We start from the raw sequence: 18,335 nt of genomic DNA, 5'->3' as shown, positions 1-18,335 counted from the left end.
CTTTAAGAATAATATCCACCGTTTTCTGTTCGAGTGTCATTGTTGATGATTTCCTTATTGGATTAGAATTGGTATATTCGCTAATGATTTCTTGTTTGGTGTGAAAACAGCTCAGACTTTGATTTCATCATCGTCATCATCCGTGTAGCTGTAGGATAGTTTCTTCGTCATCTCCGAATCGACCGCCTCCATCCTGGAGTGACCACCGTAATGGCGTGCGAGCACATCCACGGCACTCTGGAATCGCTCACTTTCCATTCGCACTGTTAATCTCGCTCTCTCAGGTGAGCCTTCCTTCAGTGTGTCAGGTAGTTTCCCGGACATCCCGACTCCGTTTGCCTCATTGGCACCCCCCTCGTCGTCATCCCATTCCGCCCCCTGGGGACTCTTCCCCCCGGCGCAATCCTCTCGAAGCAAGGAGTCCACGTAAGAGATGGTAGCAGAGTCCATCTCAGATTCTTCATTGGCGACTCCCCACGGCGACCCCGTCTCGTCTCTCTCCCACGGTTGACTGTCGCTGTCCAGTAGTCCGAACACCTCGCTCATGAGGGAGGGGCCCAGGTCGAAGTTGAATGTGTCGAGGGAGGTGAGGGAGGCGAAGGAGCTGGAAAATGTGGTTGATTTGGGGTCCAACGTCACAACGGCGGAAGAGCGGGCGGTCAAGGTGGCGTCGGAGGGGTCGGTCAGAGAGCCACGGTTCACGTTGATCGGGGATGGGACGGAGTTGGAGATGGAGGGTTGTTGTCGCTCGGAGCGGGACAGACGAGGGAGTGTAACGAAGCCGGACTCCAAACCTGAAGACAACACAAACGTTACACTGACACGACATATTAGGTCAAAGGCTAAATTTGTGCTGACCCATGTGAGAAGGCGATACAGGGCAGTGGAGATACAGAACTCACAGATTCATTTTTCTTTTAGGCATTATTTAGGTTATAAAAAATGTTGTTGTTGTTGTTTTCCAATGCAATTATAATGGGCACTGATTATCTTTGGATTTTTGCTCCCTGGAGTCTGGAACAGTCCCTATCCCCTGCAAATAATGAGGGTCTACTGTACTCCATGACAATATTTTTTTGACACTTGTTACTCCAGACATGCACTCACACTCTTGCAGGACTGTCACAATTGACCCAATACATACAACAGGGGGCAGTATGAACCATATCTTGCAATATAAGACTCTCCCAATAGGCCTCACTGTAAAACTACAAAATATCCCCTTGCAGATGTATAGATTTTGGTTAAAGGCATATCAAATTGTGTGATATAGTCCAAACACTTTAATCATCACTTGACAAGACTGAAGCAAAAACACAGCTCTTAAAAAAACATTCCTACTCTATTTAATATTACCTTAGAATCATTTGAGACCAACACTAAAGAGAATATGTGCCATGTTTGCATTATTGAACGTAATTCTTTTTTTTTTAAGTGGGATTAATGTGTATCACACACACATCCACACACAGGTAAGGAACGAGTCTGTTAATATGGGTCAGTCAAAGACAGACTCCCAACAGTTTTTTGCCTGCTGTGTCTGGATGTCTGCCTTTTATCAACACAAGAGCAGCCGATAATGTGCCAAAAGTGATACATAAAGGCATCAGCGGTAAATGTGTCAAAATCAGTGAACAACTGATGGATGACTTACTGCAGTGCTGCACATGGTCGCCAAGTCTGCACAGGGTCTGCAGTGGGGAGCCTGCGTTAACACGCTTGACCCCCACTTGTGTTTCGCTGCGTTTAGCAACCGGGATTTATTGTTTCGTCCCTTCATAATCATAGGGATTACTTTGGGATTTGATTGTGTGCGTATGACACTTGGAATTTCCAGCGAAGATATACTAGCTTTTTGAAAATGCCGTCTCTTAGATCTTCACTTCTCGTGAAAAAACAAATCAATCTATCATAAACTAGAATGACTGAGGAGGTTGTTCAGTTCAGAACCTCTGGACAACAAACAAACCAGAAGTGGGCCCATGAAAAAAATTTCATGTTCTGCCCGGCACTGTATACTGCTGACATAGATAGAGGAACAAAAATACATTTATAGTTTTTCAATTTTCTTTTAGCTCCATGTAAAGTGTCGCTGAATTAAATGTTCAAACGGAGCATAATGTTAGTCTCGAACTTTTATTTACTCCAGTAATGTACGTTTGTTAAATATGGTTCAGTTATATTTAACTTTTAAATTCCATACTTTATTTATGTACATTTATGATGACCATTACTGATGTTTTTATGATGATCACTGTGGACTTGGAGAGCCAAATATTTCCTGAGGCAGTATTTGTAGGCTCCAGCGCTCCCGTGACTTAAAAAACTTGAAAAAGTTGAAGAACCCCGTTTTTCAGAGGAAGTATATTTCTTCACTTTAAGCTCTGTGGTACTCATGAAATCCTGCAGAGGAACACATGGCCTTTCAGCAGCTCCCTGCTCCACAATGTCCATCTTAATGTGTTGGAATTATGTGCTGACACCACAAAAACACAGTAAATGGAAATTCAATTGGGGTCATTTTATTGTGGCGGACCCAAACGGGTTTGATTGAGCAGCCCAGCACAGTGGGTGATGGTGATGTTATTTCAACGTGCGAGCGCGTGTTACTGGGAGGCAGGCGGCGGCGCTGAACGGCTGCAACACTGCAGCAGGAGATCTGTTTTCATCATTTTATGCCTCAACCTCACCAGACCCTGACAGTATTCACACCTTGTAAAAACTGCATTTTGAAAGCGTTAATTTCAAAAAGCCATCTTTCCAGTAAATCCAGACAGTCTGGCATCGTTATTAATGTGCGGACAGGTCAGTTTAACATAATATAATCACTTAATTTGGTGTACACTGTCATTTTATGGTCTGCTTGTGGCCGGGAAGATGAATCTAGTGACTTGATTTGAACCGAACTGCTGCAAACAGACGCCTGCTGCGTGAGTCATCAATGCTGATGAGAGCCCAGGGAATCAACCGCAAAATCAAAACAGTTAGCAGATGTTAAAATGTTCAATACAGCAGAGGGAAATTTGGAAATTTGTCTTAATAGTTTGTTGTCTTTCCCGTAACCTGACCCACTGTTAATGTTGAGTATTGGGCTAAAAAAAAAAAAAAAAAAAAAAAAAAAACATGAACAATAGAACCTCTTGGAAAACCACCCTTGAGGTTTGGAATTTGCCCAATTTTTTTTATGGAAATGGCTCCAAAATCACCTGACCGTACCATCTATGGTAATTTATGTTAGCTCGATTTTTGTGGTTGGCATTCTATGCTAACATTAACCTAGCAGACTTTTTTTTCTGTTTTTTGGGCAAAATTACATAGTTTGGGTTGTTTATTGATTTATTTTTTTGTTTAATGTGCTTGTTTGACAGTAAACCTCATTTGGTATTGACAAAAAAAAACCTGGAAGCAAGCATGCTTTTCCACTTATTTGGTGAACTGCGAGCAAGTCAGTTTGTTTCCTCAAAGTGATGTTATACAATGTCTCCCATGTCTAAACTATGAGAGTGTAAGGACGGGTGCTAAGGAATACTTTTAAAAGTCTGTTTTGACAAGTTTAAGTATGTTTTCTCAAGTTTACTTGTGTTAAAAGGGTGTGAAAGTGGAAAAACTATTAAATGTTTTTTTTATATGGTGGCTGTCCGCAAAGATTCACAAGCGAGTCTGGAATATAATGTATCTACCCAAAAAGTAAGAAGGCTGATATTTAAACAAGACTACAGTGTTACCATGTGCTTTGACAAATGGTATCCATCCATCCATCCATTTTCTGAGCCACTTATCCTCACGAGGGTCGCGGGAGTGCTGGAGCCTTTCCTAGCGATTATTGGGCAGGAGGCAGGTTCCATCCTGAACTGGTTGCCAGCCATTTGCAGGGAACATGGAGACAGACAACAGTCGTACTCAATCACACCTTGGGGCAATTTAGAATCCCCAATTAATGTTGCATGTTTTTGGGATGTGGGAGGAAACTGGCAGCTCATGCAAATTCTACACAGGGAGGGCCGGAATTGAACCCATGTCCTCAGAACTGTGAGGCCAATGACCTAATCCGTTCCAACACCGTGCTGCCCAGAAATACAGTATATTACATCTTAACTATGTGAAAATGTTACTTAAAACATTGGCCCTACATTTGATAAAAGTTTGACCGTTATTATTTGTAATGGGAATAATTCTTAGCAAACCTAAAACAATCATAGAGAAACCAACTCTTGACCATATAAGGGTTCTACATTGTAGGGTCCAACTGATTATTAAGCCAGAGCATATTAGCCTCTTGCAAATTGGCAAAAATTGGCCCATTTTTCTCTGTATTGTAAATTTCAACAGATAATAAAGGGAAAAATATTGTAAAACAATCAAAGGTTCTGCCTGTAATTCATGTGTTTATTACTCTTTAGACTTAAGGGACTAAACCGGTTTGTTTTTTTCATTCCAGTATAGAGTATGTTTTTTTAAATTAGTAAGATGATTAATCAGGGTTTGGATTTTTATTTTGCAAAATATCAGAATTCCATGTTGGTTGGGCCCCACTGCGTTGTATCACCACGCTTACCGTAAGAACTCTTCCTCTCCCCTGGTGTGCTTTGAGAACTGGGGAAGAGCACCTTTGTGGTGGGGCTCCCATTATACATGTCCACGTCCAGCCTTGGAAGGGAGACGGCATTCTTGATGATGGGAGAAATGGCCGGAGGAGGCAGTGACATGTCCTTAGATCCTTCTCTGGCTCTGTTGTCAGAGCCCCTCCTGATTTGTCGGATCGTCCTGGAGAAAAACGCCCCGAGTTTGTTGTCTGGAGGGGACACGGAGTCTGTTTCGTCGTTGTCCCCGTTCGCCGAGCCGCCGTGGTTGCTGAGGAAGGAGGTGTCCCCGAACGCGTCACCGCCACGGCCGACGTGCATCGTGTGGCGAAAGTCGCCCAGCGGGGGGCTGATCATGTCCACCGTGAGGTCGGCTTTGAAACGCCGTTTGCTGTGGGAGTGCGTCACCAGACCTTTAAGGCCCGAGAGCTTTTCCTGGAGATTCATGCTCAAGAAGCTCAAAAATGTTCCGTTAACCCTGAAACTATTTGGAAAGTAAGACTTCAGTTCACTTCAACACTTAACAGTTCCTCCAAGTTCTGAAAACATATAATCTAAATGACTAAGAAGCCGAGGCCCGCAGCATCAAATACTTCAGTGGAATATTATCTATGTTTATCATGCGCAAGCCAAAGTCTGTCCCACTCTTCGCCGGTCATCCTTATGCAGAGCTGGCAGAATCAGACCGACATAAATTGCAGGGAACACTGTGCAGTTGTGTCCCTGGCAGAAGTCGGGCCAGTTGGAGCGCAGTCAAGTCCCTGGTTTCCCTCGCTTTGGCTTTGTCGACATCAGCCCCGAAGTAGGTCCAAGTCCAGCTGCAAATGCTTCTGCGGTTGCACCGTGGAAGAGTCTACGGAGAGTAAAAACAGGGAGAGAAGGTCTATCTTTAAAATGGAGGCCGAAGAAAGAAATGGATGACATGAAGAGTTTGTGTTGTGGTAGCTGAGAAGATTTAGGGAGCGACCACGACACTTCCTTAAAGTCAAAAGTCAGAACGCAACAGTATTTGTCAAAGGAGCAAAAAGTACTGACACGAGGTAGGTTCTTTGGTAAAAATACAGATACTTGTGGGAAAAGAAGTGGTAAAAAATAGAAGTACTGATTCAAATCTGCTGTATTTTAAGAGTTATTTGACAGGTTATCCCATAGATGATTCCTGGAATCAGATAAAAACTGATTTTGCATTCATGAACATCAATACCAACGCAATACAAGAGCAAGGTGCATGTGAGTATTATTTTTTGCCCCTTGGGTTTTTTTTTGTGTGTGTACAGAGTATACCACTGCATTTTGCCTTTGTAGGACTCTTTGCACTCAATTTTGACTCATCTGGAAGAAGCCACAGTATATTTAGGCCAAAGTCATTGTGTTGTCCATAAATGTCTAGAATTATGCTTCTTGAATACAATAAAAGCTTGCAGGCTAATTCTTGTTCTATTGTCATGTTTTATATGTCCTAAACATTACCCAGAGGAGTTAGCTTTTGCCCCATTTGTCACACTTAGACAGTTTTATGTCGGAAATAGTGTGTAGGAAATTGTTCTTTTCTCACAAGTTCTTTTTGCCAACAGCGGTAATGGCTGGCCAATTCCTAAATATTTTGATTCTATAAGAGCACTGACAATCTCCTCTGGTTCTTTTTAAACATCTCTTGCAGAGCAGCAGCGTCAGTCGGGCTTCCGAACCATGCGTGGCCCCGTCTGGCTACATTAATGGCTCGCTTCGCTGCATGCGATTGGGGATTGCGTCAGGTCCAAGGCAGTCTTTCTAATTTGCCGCTGACCGCAGTCACCGAGCCCTACGCTCCACTTCCCCTGGACTGGGCATCTGGAAGCTGAGCGGGAGGAAACACGCCACATACCAGTGTCAAGCGGAGCCATATCAACCCCTCGCGAAAGAAAAAAGGGACACATGTTGAAGCAGAGTGGGCATGGGCCCGCGGGGACCGGGTGCACATTCCCATGAACTGAACTGAACTGAACGAACCTTCACAAACTAAAAAGCCTGGAAAAGGGTCCATATCAAGGAGTGATAACCCACTGGATTACAGGAACACACATGGGGTCATGAATTACCCTGACTGTGAGCTTACAGAAAGCTGTGATGTATCGTCTCTGCCTGTAATCCATTTGGAAGACCTTTGACCACAGCACAGAGTCGGTTGGTTGCTCCCTTGCTTCATAACCCCCTCCCCCCCCAGGCCAAATACCGCCTGTTCTCATTTGTACTTGTTTATGTGTTTGCAGGCTCGCATAAACACACTTTTGGGTGTCAGATAAATAGCCTGTTAAGAACCACCAGGCTGTAAAAACATACGGTAATAAGTTCAATGCTATAATCCTTGTGGCAGTCTGCCTGGGGGAATGGGGGGTTTTGACATACCCTAGATAATCCTCTAAATCTTCATCTCTGGTACCCCTAAATATGCACGTCTCTCTGGTTGCGGTCTGGCTACTTTGGCTCCTGTCTAAGAAGGTTAAATCAGAAAAAGACAAACAGAGAGTTGGAAAGGAAATAGAAGAGCCATCAGACTTCTTGACTTTTTAATGTAGTATACATTTAACATTTAATGCAGTGCACTGATTAAAATGTTTATTTGATTATATAAAAGTGGTACATTGACTTAGAAGTAACTCAACGTAAAAACTTTTTGAGTTATGGTCGGTTTTCTTCTTTGTGTTGCAAAGCTTCGTGTTATAAATTTGAGTTATGAGCGAAATTCAGATATGTAGCCGCACGAGTGAAGTGGGGGAAAAAGAGTGCAAAGTCGATACATTTTCCCTCGTTTAGTGAGAAGATGAAACAGTCCAATGCGTATATACAAAATGAAAACACTCACAAGGTGCACAGAGAAGACGATGGCACTGAACTAACTGGCAGGAGCCAACTGGAGCTCCTCACATCACTCACTAAGCCACGCCTTTTAAAAAGCACACCTCAACAGGCGAATACCACATTGTGTATTGTTGATATTGTATATCCAGTGTATTACTTTCGGCTTAATTGTGCTTTATGAAGCAAGCTTATTTCTTTCGATTCTCTATTTTGCTCATGTTTTTATATTTAGATTTTACAATGCAGTTAAAAATACGTCTGAACAAAATTGTGGTCTTTTTTGGGGGGTGGGGAAGGGGGGCTATAATGGATTCACCGCATTTCAATTCATTTCAATGGGGAAAACTGTTTTGAGGTGTGAGTTTAAATTGTTCCATGACCACACTTGTATCTCAAATCCTCATTGAAATGCATAGAAAATATCATTCATCTGTAACAGCACCCGCCACCCTAAAAAAAAAAAATCAACAAAAATGTGTGTTTTCACAATGGAAAATAGCACTCTATAATACAGTATTGTACTTTATGTAATTGAATTGAATGTAAATAAAATTAACAGTTTGTGCATCATACATTGTGGCTTCTTCTCATGTGTGTGACCTGGCCACCAGGGGGCAGTATAGTACAGTCATGGAGACACAAATGAAGAAGAGATTCACAACTACACTAAGTGACTTGGTGCGTAATATCACCCCCCCCCCCCATAGGACAAAGAATAGATGCCTATGAGAATTTTTTTAAATGGTGTCATGTGTTATTATTTGTGTCTAAATAACCACTGCTTAAATTATTCCAACACTGGTACTTAAATGCTATTTATTAGCCTATCTATTGAGGTTTGCATTTTTTGAAAGCATCCATCTATCCATACATTATCTGAGCTGCTTATCCTCACAAGGGTCGCAGGAGCACTCAACCTAACCCAGCTATCTTCGGGCAGGAGGCGGGGTACACCCTGAACTGGTTGTCAACCAATCGCAGGGAACATACAAACAAACAACCATTCGCACACACAGTCACACCTAAGACCAATTTAGAATCTCCAATTAACGTATGTTTTTGGAACGTGTGAGGAAACTGCAGTGGAGAACATGCCAACTCCACACAGGTGGGGCTGGGATTTGAACCCCAGTCCTGAGAACTGTGAGGCAGACACTCTAAAGAGATGCCACCCTTTTTGGTAGCCTTAAATCTACCAAATCTGTTACTCTTTGTTTAATGTTTAGTTTGACAGTAATCTTCAAATGGGATTGGCAATAAATAGCTTGAAGACTTATTTTTGCAACTTGTTGCGAAGTGAGTTGAGTCAAACCATAAAAACGGCCAAACGATGGCTCGTATTTCGAAACCTCATACGTCGGGTATCTCATGGCACCGCAATGAGAGTAAATAGAGTGACTGGCTTGGTCTCAACAAATTAAACATGTAAGTCTAAATGCCACTGTACAAATACAATCGACTTTATTGCTTATAATCCTCAATAAATTCTCCTAGCGTGTGTGATGACTGTACAACAAGAATTATGCCAGGCAATCGTGATGTGAGTAGGAAAAAGAATCAGAGCTGTCGACTTGCACCGCTGCCAATGTCGCATAATTTATTAAGTGAAGTTTTCTTTCAGTTGTAAATACATCTAATGAATCCCAACTCATTTGTGTTTGTAAGATTTATTAGTACGTGGGCTGTAGTTGGTGGTGATCTGTTTTTCTCTTTATAAAATGAAAACATCTGTCCTTGAATGCGCTTTGTCCTCACTAGTAATACATTTCTGTACACTAGTAGAACAACCAGAGCTCACTAACACATGTTACTAGTGAAGGAAAACTATTATATACGGTAATTGACAAATGCTACTAGAGATAGTAAAACGCAAAATTCTTCGAGTTAACATCTAATGCTTCACTGGTTGCACAGATATTAACATGTGCAATTTTGTCTCACTTGTAACAGGGAGGGGTCAAAAGTAGATAGTGTTTTTTAATTATTTTTTTTCTACAAGTACTGTGACGTACGGTCAGCTATTTGAGGCAAGAACGAAGAAAGTGTTTGCTAAAGGAAGGAAGTAAGGAAAAACACTAGTATGACTAGTGCATTGAATTGTCTTACTACTGAGGACAAAGAGCATACCACAACATGGATTTTAATATGGATATGAAATATAGTAAATGGTCAAATGACTCCCCAAAGTGTCTTCCTGTTTCTTGAGTACCAAAGCAAGTTTGACAGAACCACATTTAGGAGGACTGTGGTGCTCGATCCTCGACTCTGCTTTAGGTCCACAAGCGTGGACTTTGTTAAGCGTCTCTATGTTCACGTCCTTCAGGCTCTCACCCAGCTAACCAGGTGAACAAACATACAAGATAAGGCAGCATTTTTTTACACTCACGGTTTGGCTTTCGACCGTTCTATGTTAAACCATCATGCTCAGCCTTAATCCAAGCACAACACTTCATCTTCGCTCGAGAAAACACGTTCGACTCCTCGACAAATATCCAGACTCGCTTTGACGCTCCGCTGTTTGTTGTATCTTCTTACAGCGCCACAGCGTACGTCATGTACTAGTTTCTTTTTATCGGCCCTTTCTTCTAGTCACACATTGTTATTTATAATGGAAGATCCTCAAAGGAAGTCACAACAGGCTTCCCGGTTAATTGTGAGAGGAGAACGGCTGTTTCTCAGCTCAAGATATCCATCCATGGATCCATCCATCCATTTTCTTATGAATTTGTTAAGCACAGGGCTGTTCTTTTAGTCGTGCATTTCCAAAAAGCCTGCAAATTCAGGACACAGATTCTAGTAGTGTGTCCAACTCACATCATGACAGTATTGCGCTGAGGAATTCTGACGTCGGGAGTTTTTGCCCCACTTGAAGAATATATGATTTTCTTCGCCCATGTGTCGTTTGTCAATACCAAAATGCATCGTCCAAAACTGCACTCACACTTTATGGACAAATCTATTGAGATCTGATAAGGCATGATTTAATCAATCAGGAGTTTGAGTAGACTTCTTAGTTCAAACTCAAGGCTCTCTAAAGCAACTAAGCATGTCTACTGTATGATGAAAATGAGTTCAAGCCTGCTGAGGCATTTTGGATCTTACTGTATTATGCTTCCAACTTTGTGGTAATCATTTGAGGAAGGCCCTTTTTTGTGCCAAAGTCCAGAAAGACATGCTTGGATGAATTGGGTAGGCAAGAAAGCCTTCAAACACCTTTGAGATGAACTCAAACATAGATCATGAGTCAGACCCCCTTGTCAGTGACCACTAATGTCAGAAGTATCTATTAAATCTGAAACACACAAAACTCTCAGGGGAAGATGTTATACAGGCATCCAGTTGGTGTTAGTGTCATGGCTCGGTGTCCAAACTTCATCAGAGCTTGTGAATACAGGCAGTCTCATTTCCCTGTTCTCATTTTGCAAACAAGCTAACCAATAACTCCTGAAAGACTCTCATTACTGTTTGCCGCCAAATACCGAAACATGCCCAAGTTAGTGCTCAGCAGAGGTGGGCTGATTTGCCCAGAAAGGGGAGTCATGTCCGAACATTGTTACTCAAGAATAAAATGAATCTAGTAAAAGTAAAAAGTACTAATCCAAGTCAATATTAATTGAAAAACCTACATAAGTACGATGTAGCTGGTGAGCAAGTTCTTGTATGCTGAAATGTCAACACTTTTAGGCATAATTTGAAAAAACATTTTCCACTGTGTGCCACAGTAGATCAGCTGGAAATCGTTGAGCTCACAGTTCTGAGGTCCCAGGTTCAATCCCGGACCCGCCTGTGTGGAGTTTGCATGTTCTCCCGTGCCTGCTTGGGTTTTCTCCGGGCACTCCGGTTTCCTCCCACATCCCAAAAACATGCACCATAAATTGGACACTCTAAATTGCCCCTAGGTGTGATTGTGAGTGCAGCTGTTTGTCTCGATATGCCCTGCAATTGGCTGACAACCAGTTCAAGGTGTCCCCTGCCTCCTGCCCGTTGACAGCTAGGATAGGCTCCAGCACTCCCCACAACCCTCGTGAGGATAAGTGGCTAAGAAAATGGATGGATGGATGTCAACTACAGCGGTCCCTCTACTTACGAAATGAATTGGTTCCGGAGGTTGTTTCGTAACGTGAATTTTTCGTATGAAGCGCTTTTTACATGTAAATAGCCTAATCTGTTCCATTTTAGCCTATCGGAAACCTGAAGAAAGTCACCTTCAGAAAGGTACAGTTAGAGCAATGGCAAATCGAGGAATATGTCATAATATATATGTGTGGATTGGGAGTAAAGTAGAATTGGGGATGAAGGCACACACTGTTTTCCAAAGAATGTATTTTTCAGTAACCTTAAATGCATCGTTGTGAAGAGGAAAAAACAGACCAATATGTATAAAATAATAAAATAAAATTACCGTACCGGTGTTTGTGTGGGAAAGGCTTGACTCGTAACTTGAAACGTAGCCTATTCAGTTTGTATGGTGGTGAATCAGGTTACATATCGGGAGGGACTTTTGACCATTTGTTGATGACACACTGACGCTTTCAACAACATCACCATGTGTGGTCATAAAAATGGTTGGAAATCCAGTGGTGCGAAGACAAATACAGCCCCCTGATTCAAAGTTCGCACCTCTGCAATGGACCCCTTCTTTGTTCCACAAATAAAGGGCAGGGTCCTCCTTCAAAGGAATGCCAAACTTGGGTAAAAAAAAAAAAAAGGTAGACACGAAATAAAGAGACTGTGGATGAAATCAAATGCTTTGATTTGGTCTGTGTCCAACAGCTGAGAAGGAAAAAACACATGACACATGTTGCTGAGTTTAGACAGGAGCAGGAAATGTCGGATGTACTGTACGCCCACTGTGTGGAGACACGCTGCTGCTTAAAGACGCACACAATGAGTTCAAAATTGGAACAATCCCACTGTGACACAACTACAGCATATCTCAAGGGATGTTTAGTGGCAAGGCAAGTTGAATTTTTCATTGATTGCGCCTGTTTGTGCGTCGGCTTTCCTGCAGGCGTGTCCGTGCAGGGAAGCGCGTCTGTGGCATTTCACGTAACGGTCTCCCTCATGGCATTCCATCGAGTTGTGGGGCTCATAAGGCCACGGCACCCAACATAGAGCTGCTGCGCTCCCTGCTTAAAAAACACTTCAAGCCCACCAAATGTCAAAAATAAATTTCATTCCAGAAAACATCTTCATTTATTTTAGGTTATGTTGTGGAACTTGGAAATGACAAGGTAAGCTGATTAATATTAAAAGCAAAGGATTTTTTTTTTTTCACAAGTCTGCACCAAGGGTATAATATTTATGATATATTCCTGCTGCTGGTGTATACATATGTCAGCAAGCAGGTTGAGTTTCATGACACAAGTCCAAGCAAACACTTTTGACATTTCTGAAACGGACACTGCAAACACGTTGGACACATCTAAATAACTTTGGCTCACATGTCACTCAATTTGGTGTCCTTACTAAGCTACCCTATTCACGTTCTAATAATGATTTAAATCAAATTATCAAACAATAAATTGAAAGTGACAAATGGGATATTTAGACAAAGCTCTGTTAAGGGGAAAAAATGATGAAGATAAGATAGCAGGTACATGTAGAGTACAGTCATGATTACATAGATGTGTTAATTTATCAATGCATGGACCTTGTATGGTAATTTTTCAATTATTTTCAACCCAGACAAAAATTATAAAAGAGTTGCAAGTATTTTTGTGAGACCTGCTCTTAACACTGCACTTCATCAAACAGACAAACATATACAGGAGGACATGATGTAAAATTTGACTGAGACATATTTGTAAGCATCCATCAATCTATTTTTCTTGGCAATTTAAAGGTAAGATGGTGCCTATCCCAGCTGACATTGGGCATGAGGCCAGGTAAACCTCGGACAGGTCGCCGGTCTATCGCAGGGTGAATCCCTGTATAGACACACAACCATCCACAACTATATGGACAATTTAGAAACGCCAATGAACCTAACGTCCACACTTTGGCAATTTGGTGGCATACCCGGAGAAATCTTACAAGCACGTCAGTCAGGAAGGCCCTACCCAACATTTGAATCCAGGACCTCTTGACTGTGAGCCAGATGTGCAAGCCACTAGGGTACTGTGCTGCCTATTTCTGAGAAAAGTTCTTTTTTAATGTAAATAAACAATTACGCTAAATCATCACACAACAATGATAGATAGATAGATAGATAGATAGATAGATAGATAGATAGATAGATAGATAGATAGATAGATAGATAGATAGATAGATAGATAGATAGATAGATAGATAGATAGATAGATAGATAGATAGATAGATAGATAGATAGATAGATAGATAGATAGATAGATAGATAGATAGATAGATGCTAATGTTTACCCTTCCTATAAATACATTACTCCTGTGAAATTTTAACCCATAAAATGTTGGATTTTAAGACATGAAGAAATGACGGTTTGATCCAGACATTTACAAAAACAGTGCAGCGAGGAATCGAACATGTGTACTTGGCTAATTAACCAAGAATAGCCACTCACCTAAAACTGGAGAGAAACGAAGAAAAGTGAGTTAGTTTCCTTAAAGTTGGTCCGAGAGTGTTGATGGCTGGACAGAACAGTCCCAGTGTAGTGTCCGCAAGTGGAGCGCTGAAGACGAGGAAAGAAAGGGGCGGGCAGTGAGCCGTGAAGCCCCCCCCCCATCCGATACTGCTCCAACCGTGAATCGGCCACCGCAGGGGTTCCCATCACGCTGATGTCACCCCGTGTCCGCAACCTGCTAAAATCATTTGTCAACACGATTTAAAGCACGGGGCCAAGCTGCACATAAATAACTGCGAGGGTGAACAGCGGGTGGTGACAATATGAGAGTAAATAATAATACATAAAGAACACAGATAGGAAACGTTACACATTGTACATACAGCGTCCCTCAAATGCTTACTTCAAACTCTTTATTATCATTATCAGTTGAGGTTTACAGTGAAACTGAACATAAAACAAAGACGCTACCACCGCATAAGTTGAGAAAGTCCGCGAGCTAACACGCACAACGTAAAACACAGTAGACAGTCTAATGAGATTATAGCATCGACGTCGGAGTAGATTGAACATATTTTAACACAAATTATATGCAACATGGCGACACGATGGCGCAACTGTAGAGCATTGGCCTCACAGTTCTGAGGACCTGGGTTCAAATCCCAGCCCCCCTTGTGTGAAGTTTGCATTTTCTCCCCGTGCCTATTGGCACTTCTGAATTCCTCCAACGTCCATTAATTGGAGACTCTAAATTGCCTCTCGGTGTGATTGTGAGTGCCAATGTTGTCTGTCTCCATGTGCCCTGCGATTGGCTGGCAGCCAGTTCAGGGTGTACCCTGCCTCCTGCCCGGTGACAACTGGGATTGGCTCCAGCCCCCCAGCAACCCTTGTGAGGATAAGCAGCTCAGAAAATGAATAGATGGATAGATAGATTGGCCCTGGTGGCCAAGGTGCACAGATCAGAAGGCCCAGCACAATGTCAACAGGCATTGAAGCAACAAATTATGATGCACTAACTCACAGGTGTCAAATTCAAGGCCCGGGGGCCAGAGCCGGCCCACCAGGTGATTTTATGTGGCCTGCAAAGGCAAATCATATATGATAACCTCCTTGATTCTTGTTCAAACCTGGACCAAAATTTCAAATTGCCATATCACTCATGATAACAATGAGGTATTATTAGCATTTTTTGTGTTCTCAAACAACAATAGTTAAAAACACATTCCCCTTGATCTCTGATTCCAAACCTAGTTCATAAATTCCATGTGAATACGATGAGGCGGTCAAAGATTTTTATGGTTTCACAGTCATAACGGCCCCGCGAGGGAAACTGGAACTCCAATGTGGCTCGCGACAAAAACGAGTTTGACACCCCTGCACTAACTGTTCAATTCCATCCATCCATCCATCCATCCATCCATCCATCCATCCATCCATCCATCCATCCATCCATCCATCCATCCATCGATTAATGGAATTTCCATTTATTTCATTGGGGAAAGGTGATTTGAGATCCAAGTGTTGTGTGCTAAGAACACGGAGTATAGCTTGTTCGCCACCGGCTAATAGCAGTACAACTTGACAGCGAACAATACCAAAATAGCAAGATCCAGTGGAGGTCCAACAGATGAGGGTCCAGTTGGATTGATGCCAGAGAAACAAGGGTCGAACCTAAAACTCTGAAGATGATGCAGCGGAAGGTCAGGACTGCTACAGCAGCATATTGAAGAGGAGGGTAGGATAGTAGTACATAATGCACAGTACAGTGCCATGATCAGATATACTGTTGCGGTTTCCAGTCAATCACAGTGCACATACAGAGACAGACAACAATTCACACTGTGATGGAGTGGAAACAGAACTCATGCTGCCACAACTGATGATGACCAAGTGTAAATCAGTAGACTCTATCAGCTGAGTATCCGCTGACTGTAAGGAAAGGGGAAATGCATCATTATGAAATGGCTTCCTGAGAATGCCCCCGACTGAATGTATCCAGCGAGGCTTTACTGCCTACCACAAGAGCATCTCGGCAACAAGTATTCATCTGAAAAGTTCAAACGAAAATATCTGTCTGGGTGGTAGTTGACGTCAGAAAACCGCCAACCTGATAATATTTTAAGTTTTCATTTAGTTGACTGCTCAGTCAATTTCAGTTGTTTTCTGCTTGCCACTAGAAGTTGGACGTTTTCCTCTCTAATGTTTGGAAATGTGTATTAGGCTTGACAGTGTTTCGAGTACAAATTGTGCTTTATCTGAGGCATACCAAGTAAAAAAACTGTAGAGTAAATTGCTTGCCTTGAAGAAAAGTCGAATAAACATTTTCCTTGACCCCTGATTGTTATGCATGTTTAATTACATGATGAGGTGCTCACACATTTAAATAGTTTAAATACTGTAGTTTCACGGTGAAAAGCCCTGACAGGAAAAGAAAATCTTACTACAAGTTATACTTAGGATTGTGACAAAAAATAACTTGACACATTTGCTTTAGATGCTCACAAAGCTGACGTTTCTCACCTCTCATGTGATACCACACCTTATGATTTGATATTTTCTTCGCCGATTTCTGTCTTGCTTTTTAGAAAATCGCAGACTGTCCCACTTTTCACCTCAGTTCCTGTTCAGGGTCATGTACTGTACTGGGTTTAAAAGTAACATTACACTACTTATTTCAGCACATTAAAAAAAAAAACCCTCCAAAGTGCAAGTCAGAACAACAAAAGCTAAGGTATTGCATAGTGGCGGTCTAGTGGCAATCAGAAGACTGCTAGTTCAATTTCCTGTTAGCCCTGCGTCCAGTCTAAGGTTACTTGTTGGGAAAGTCGATGATTCTGAATTATAGCTCAAGGTAGAAATATGTAAATGCACTCATAGAAACAACAGGCGTCAAAAGGGCGATTAAACGCTCACGTCAGCTGTAGCATGCTGACCTGTCCAACAGGAAAGTGGGCCTTATCAACAGGAACCCAAGCATCCTCGCCCCGTCCTCTTAAGGCCTTCAGTGGCTGAAGCTCCAGAGTAACCCGGGACCAGCGATACAACAGCCACGTGAGACTTTTTCACGAGGACTGACTTTTTTTCCCTGCAGCACTCTACCACACATGTACTATGACTTGCATGCTTGAAGTCAGAAGCAAACACAATCCGACAAACCATTGTTCAGCAATAAACTCCACACTTGGCAGTGCCTCTCTGTACACCTGGGGACTGTTTTAAACAGTGAAGAAGAAAAATGCACAACACATCTCCTTTAATTTGGAGAACTGGGATATCAGTGAGAGCCTTTAATAAAAGAACTGCTTGACCTCTGAAAGTTTGATACGTCTAATCTTCATACAGTGCCGCTAGAGGACATGTCTGTGTGCCATTTTGTGCGTAGGTCTGTCTAATCTCCTGCTGCCACCTCCTGCACCCACACCTCCCGGGGCAGAAAGAGTTGGCACCACTGCACCAACTTCCTTCCAGTTTCAACACACTCTGGCAAAACAACCAACCAGGGCATCATTGTTTACTGTGCATCAAAGGTCAAGTGTCATGGCTATAAACATTGTAAAATAGATATTGTAATGGAAAATAAATAAAACATTATTCACTTCAATGTCCGTACGAAAAAATAAATATGAGCGAAGAGCGCATCATCCATGCGGAACTTGCGGAAGTCTCATTCGACATCCAAGTGGTAGCCATATTGCCTGCATCGTCTGTTGCCATTGAAAACATGCTGTGCCACCTACTATGGGACATGGAAGCTCTTTTCAAAAAAAGAACATGTCACAATCGATTGGAGTGACCGGGGCAATATTACCCTATCGTTTCGAGCCATATTTAGATGATATGCGGATCACTTCTAACTAACAACAGACTCCCAGACAATATGTATGAGCCAGCCGTGCCGAAGCCGTGCCCCTCGTCCGAAGCCGTGCTCGGCGCCGATGGGTACATCGACACATTTAGCACCCCTGATTTACGTGCGTAGATCTTTTGTTACATTCTGAGAGGATTACGTCCGTCCCCCCCAACACCTCAAACTATTATTTTTTTAGTAGCTCTATACACATCTACCTGTCATTTGGAACCCACAAGGATTTCGTCCTTTGTACCCGGCAATCCATTTTTCACGATGAACCGGGTCTTTTTGAAAAGCATGAAGAATGAATCCATCCTTCAGAGTATCCAGCAGTACAACGAGCCGGTATTTTGGCTAACACGAAGGAACAAAGAGCTACCTTCCAGCAGGTAAAACTAGTAGAAACATACAAGACCGCTTGAGTGGGCGTCTGCTACTAACGTCACTTCCTGGTTCTTCTCGAAAACAAATCCTTCGAGAGGAGTGACAAAAGCCATATACGTCAAAATCATGTGTGGTGAAAAAAAC

General features: G+C 42.3%; 1 protein-coding gene across 1 annotated transcript; it reads right to left on the bottom strand.

Annotated features, from left to right (window-relative positions):
• Positions 1–111: 111 nt before the first annotated feature.
• On the bottom strand, positions 112–14,063 carry cdc42ep1a (CDC42 effector protein (Rho GTPase binding) 1a). The gene is made up of 3 exons (XM_061810785.1): positions 13,958–14,063; positions 4,556–5,433; positions 112–794 (listed from the first exon to the last, which is right to left on the bottom strand). Exons 2-3 carry the CDS (start codon positions 5,025–5,027, stop codon positions 112–114), a joined length of 1,155 nt encoding a protein of 384 aa, XP_061666769.1. The 5' UTR covers positions 5,028–5,433; positions 13,958–14,063.
• Between the last annotated feature and the right edge of the window lie 4,272 nt (positions 14,064–18,335).

Source organism: Syngnathoides biaculeatus, chromosome 22 (assembly GCF_019802595.1).
Source record: "Syngnathoides biaculeatus isolate LvHL_M chromosome 22, ASM1980259v1, whole genome shotgun sequence".
Lineage (NCBI taxonomy): Eukaryota > Metazoa > Chordata > Actinopteri > Syngnathiformes > Syngnathidae > Syngnathoides > Syngnathoides biaculeatus.
This window is presented reverse-complemented; position numbering and strand designations above follow the sequence as displayed.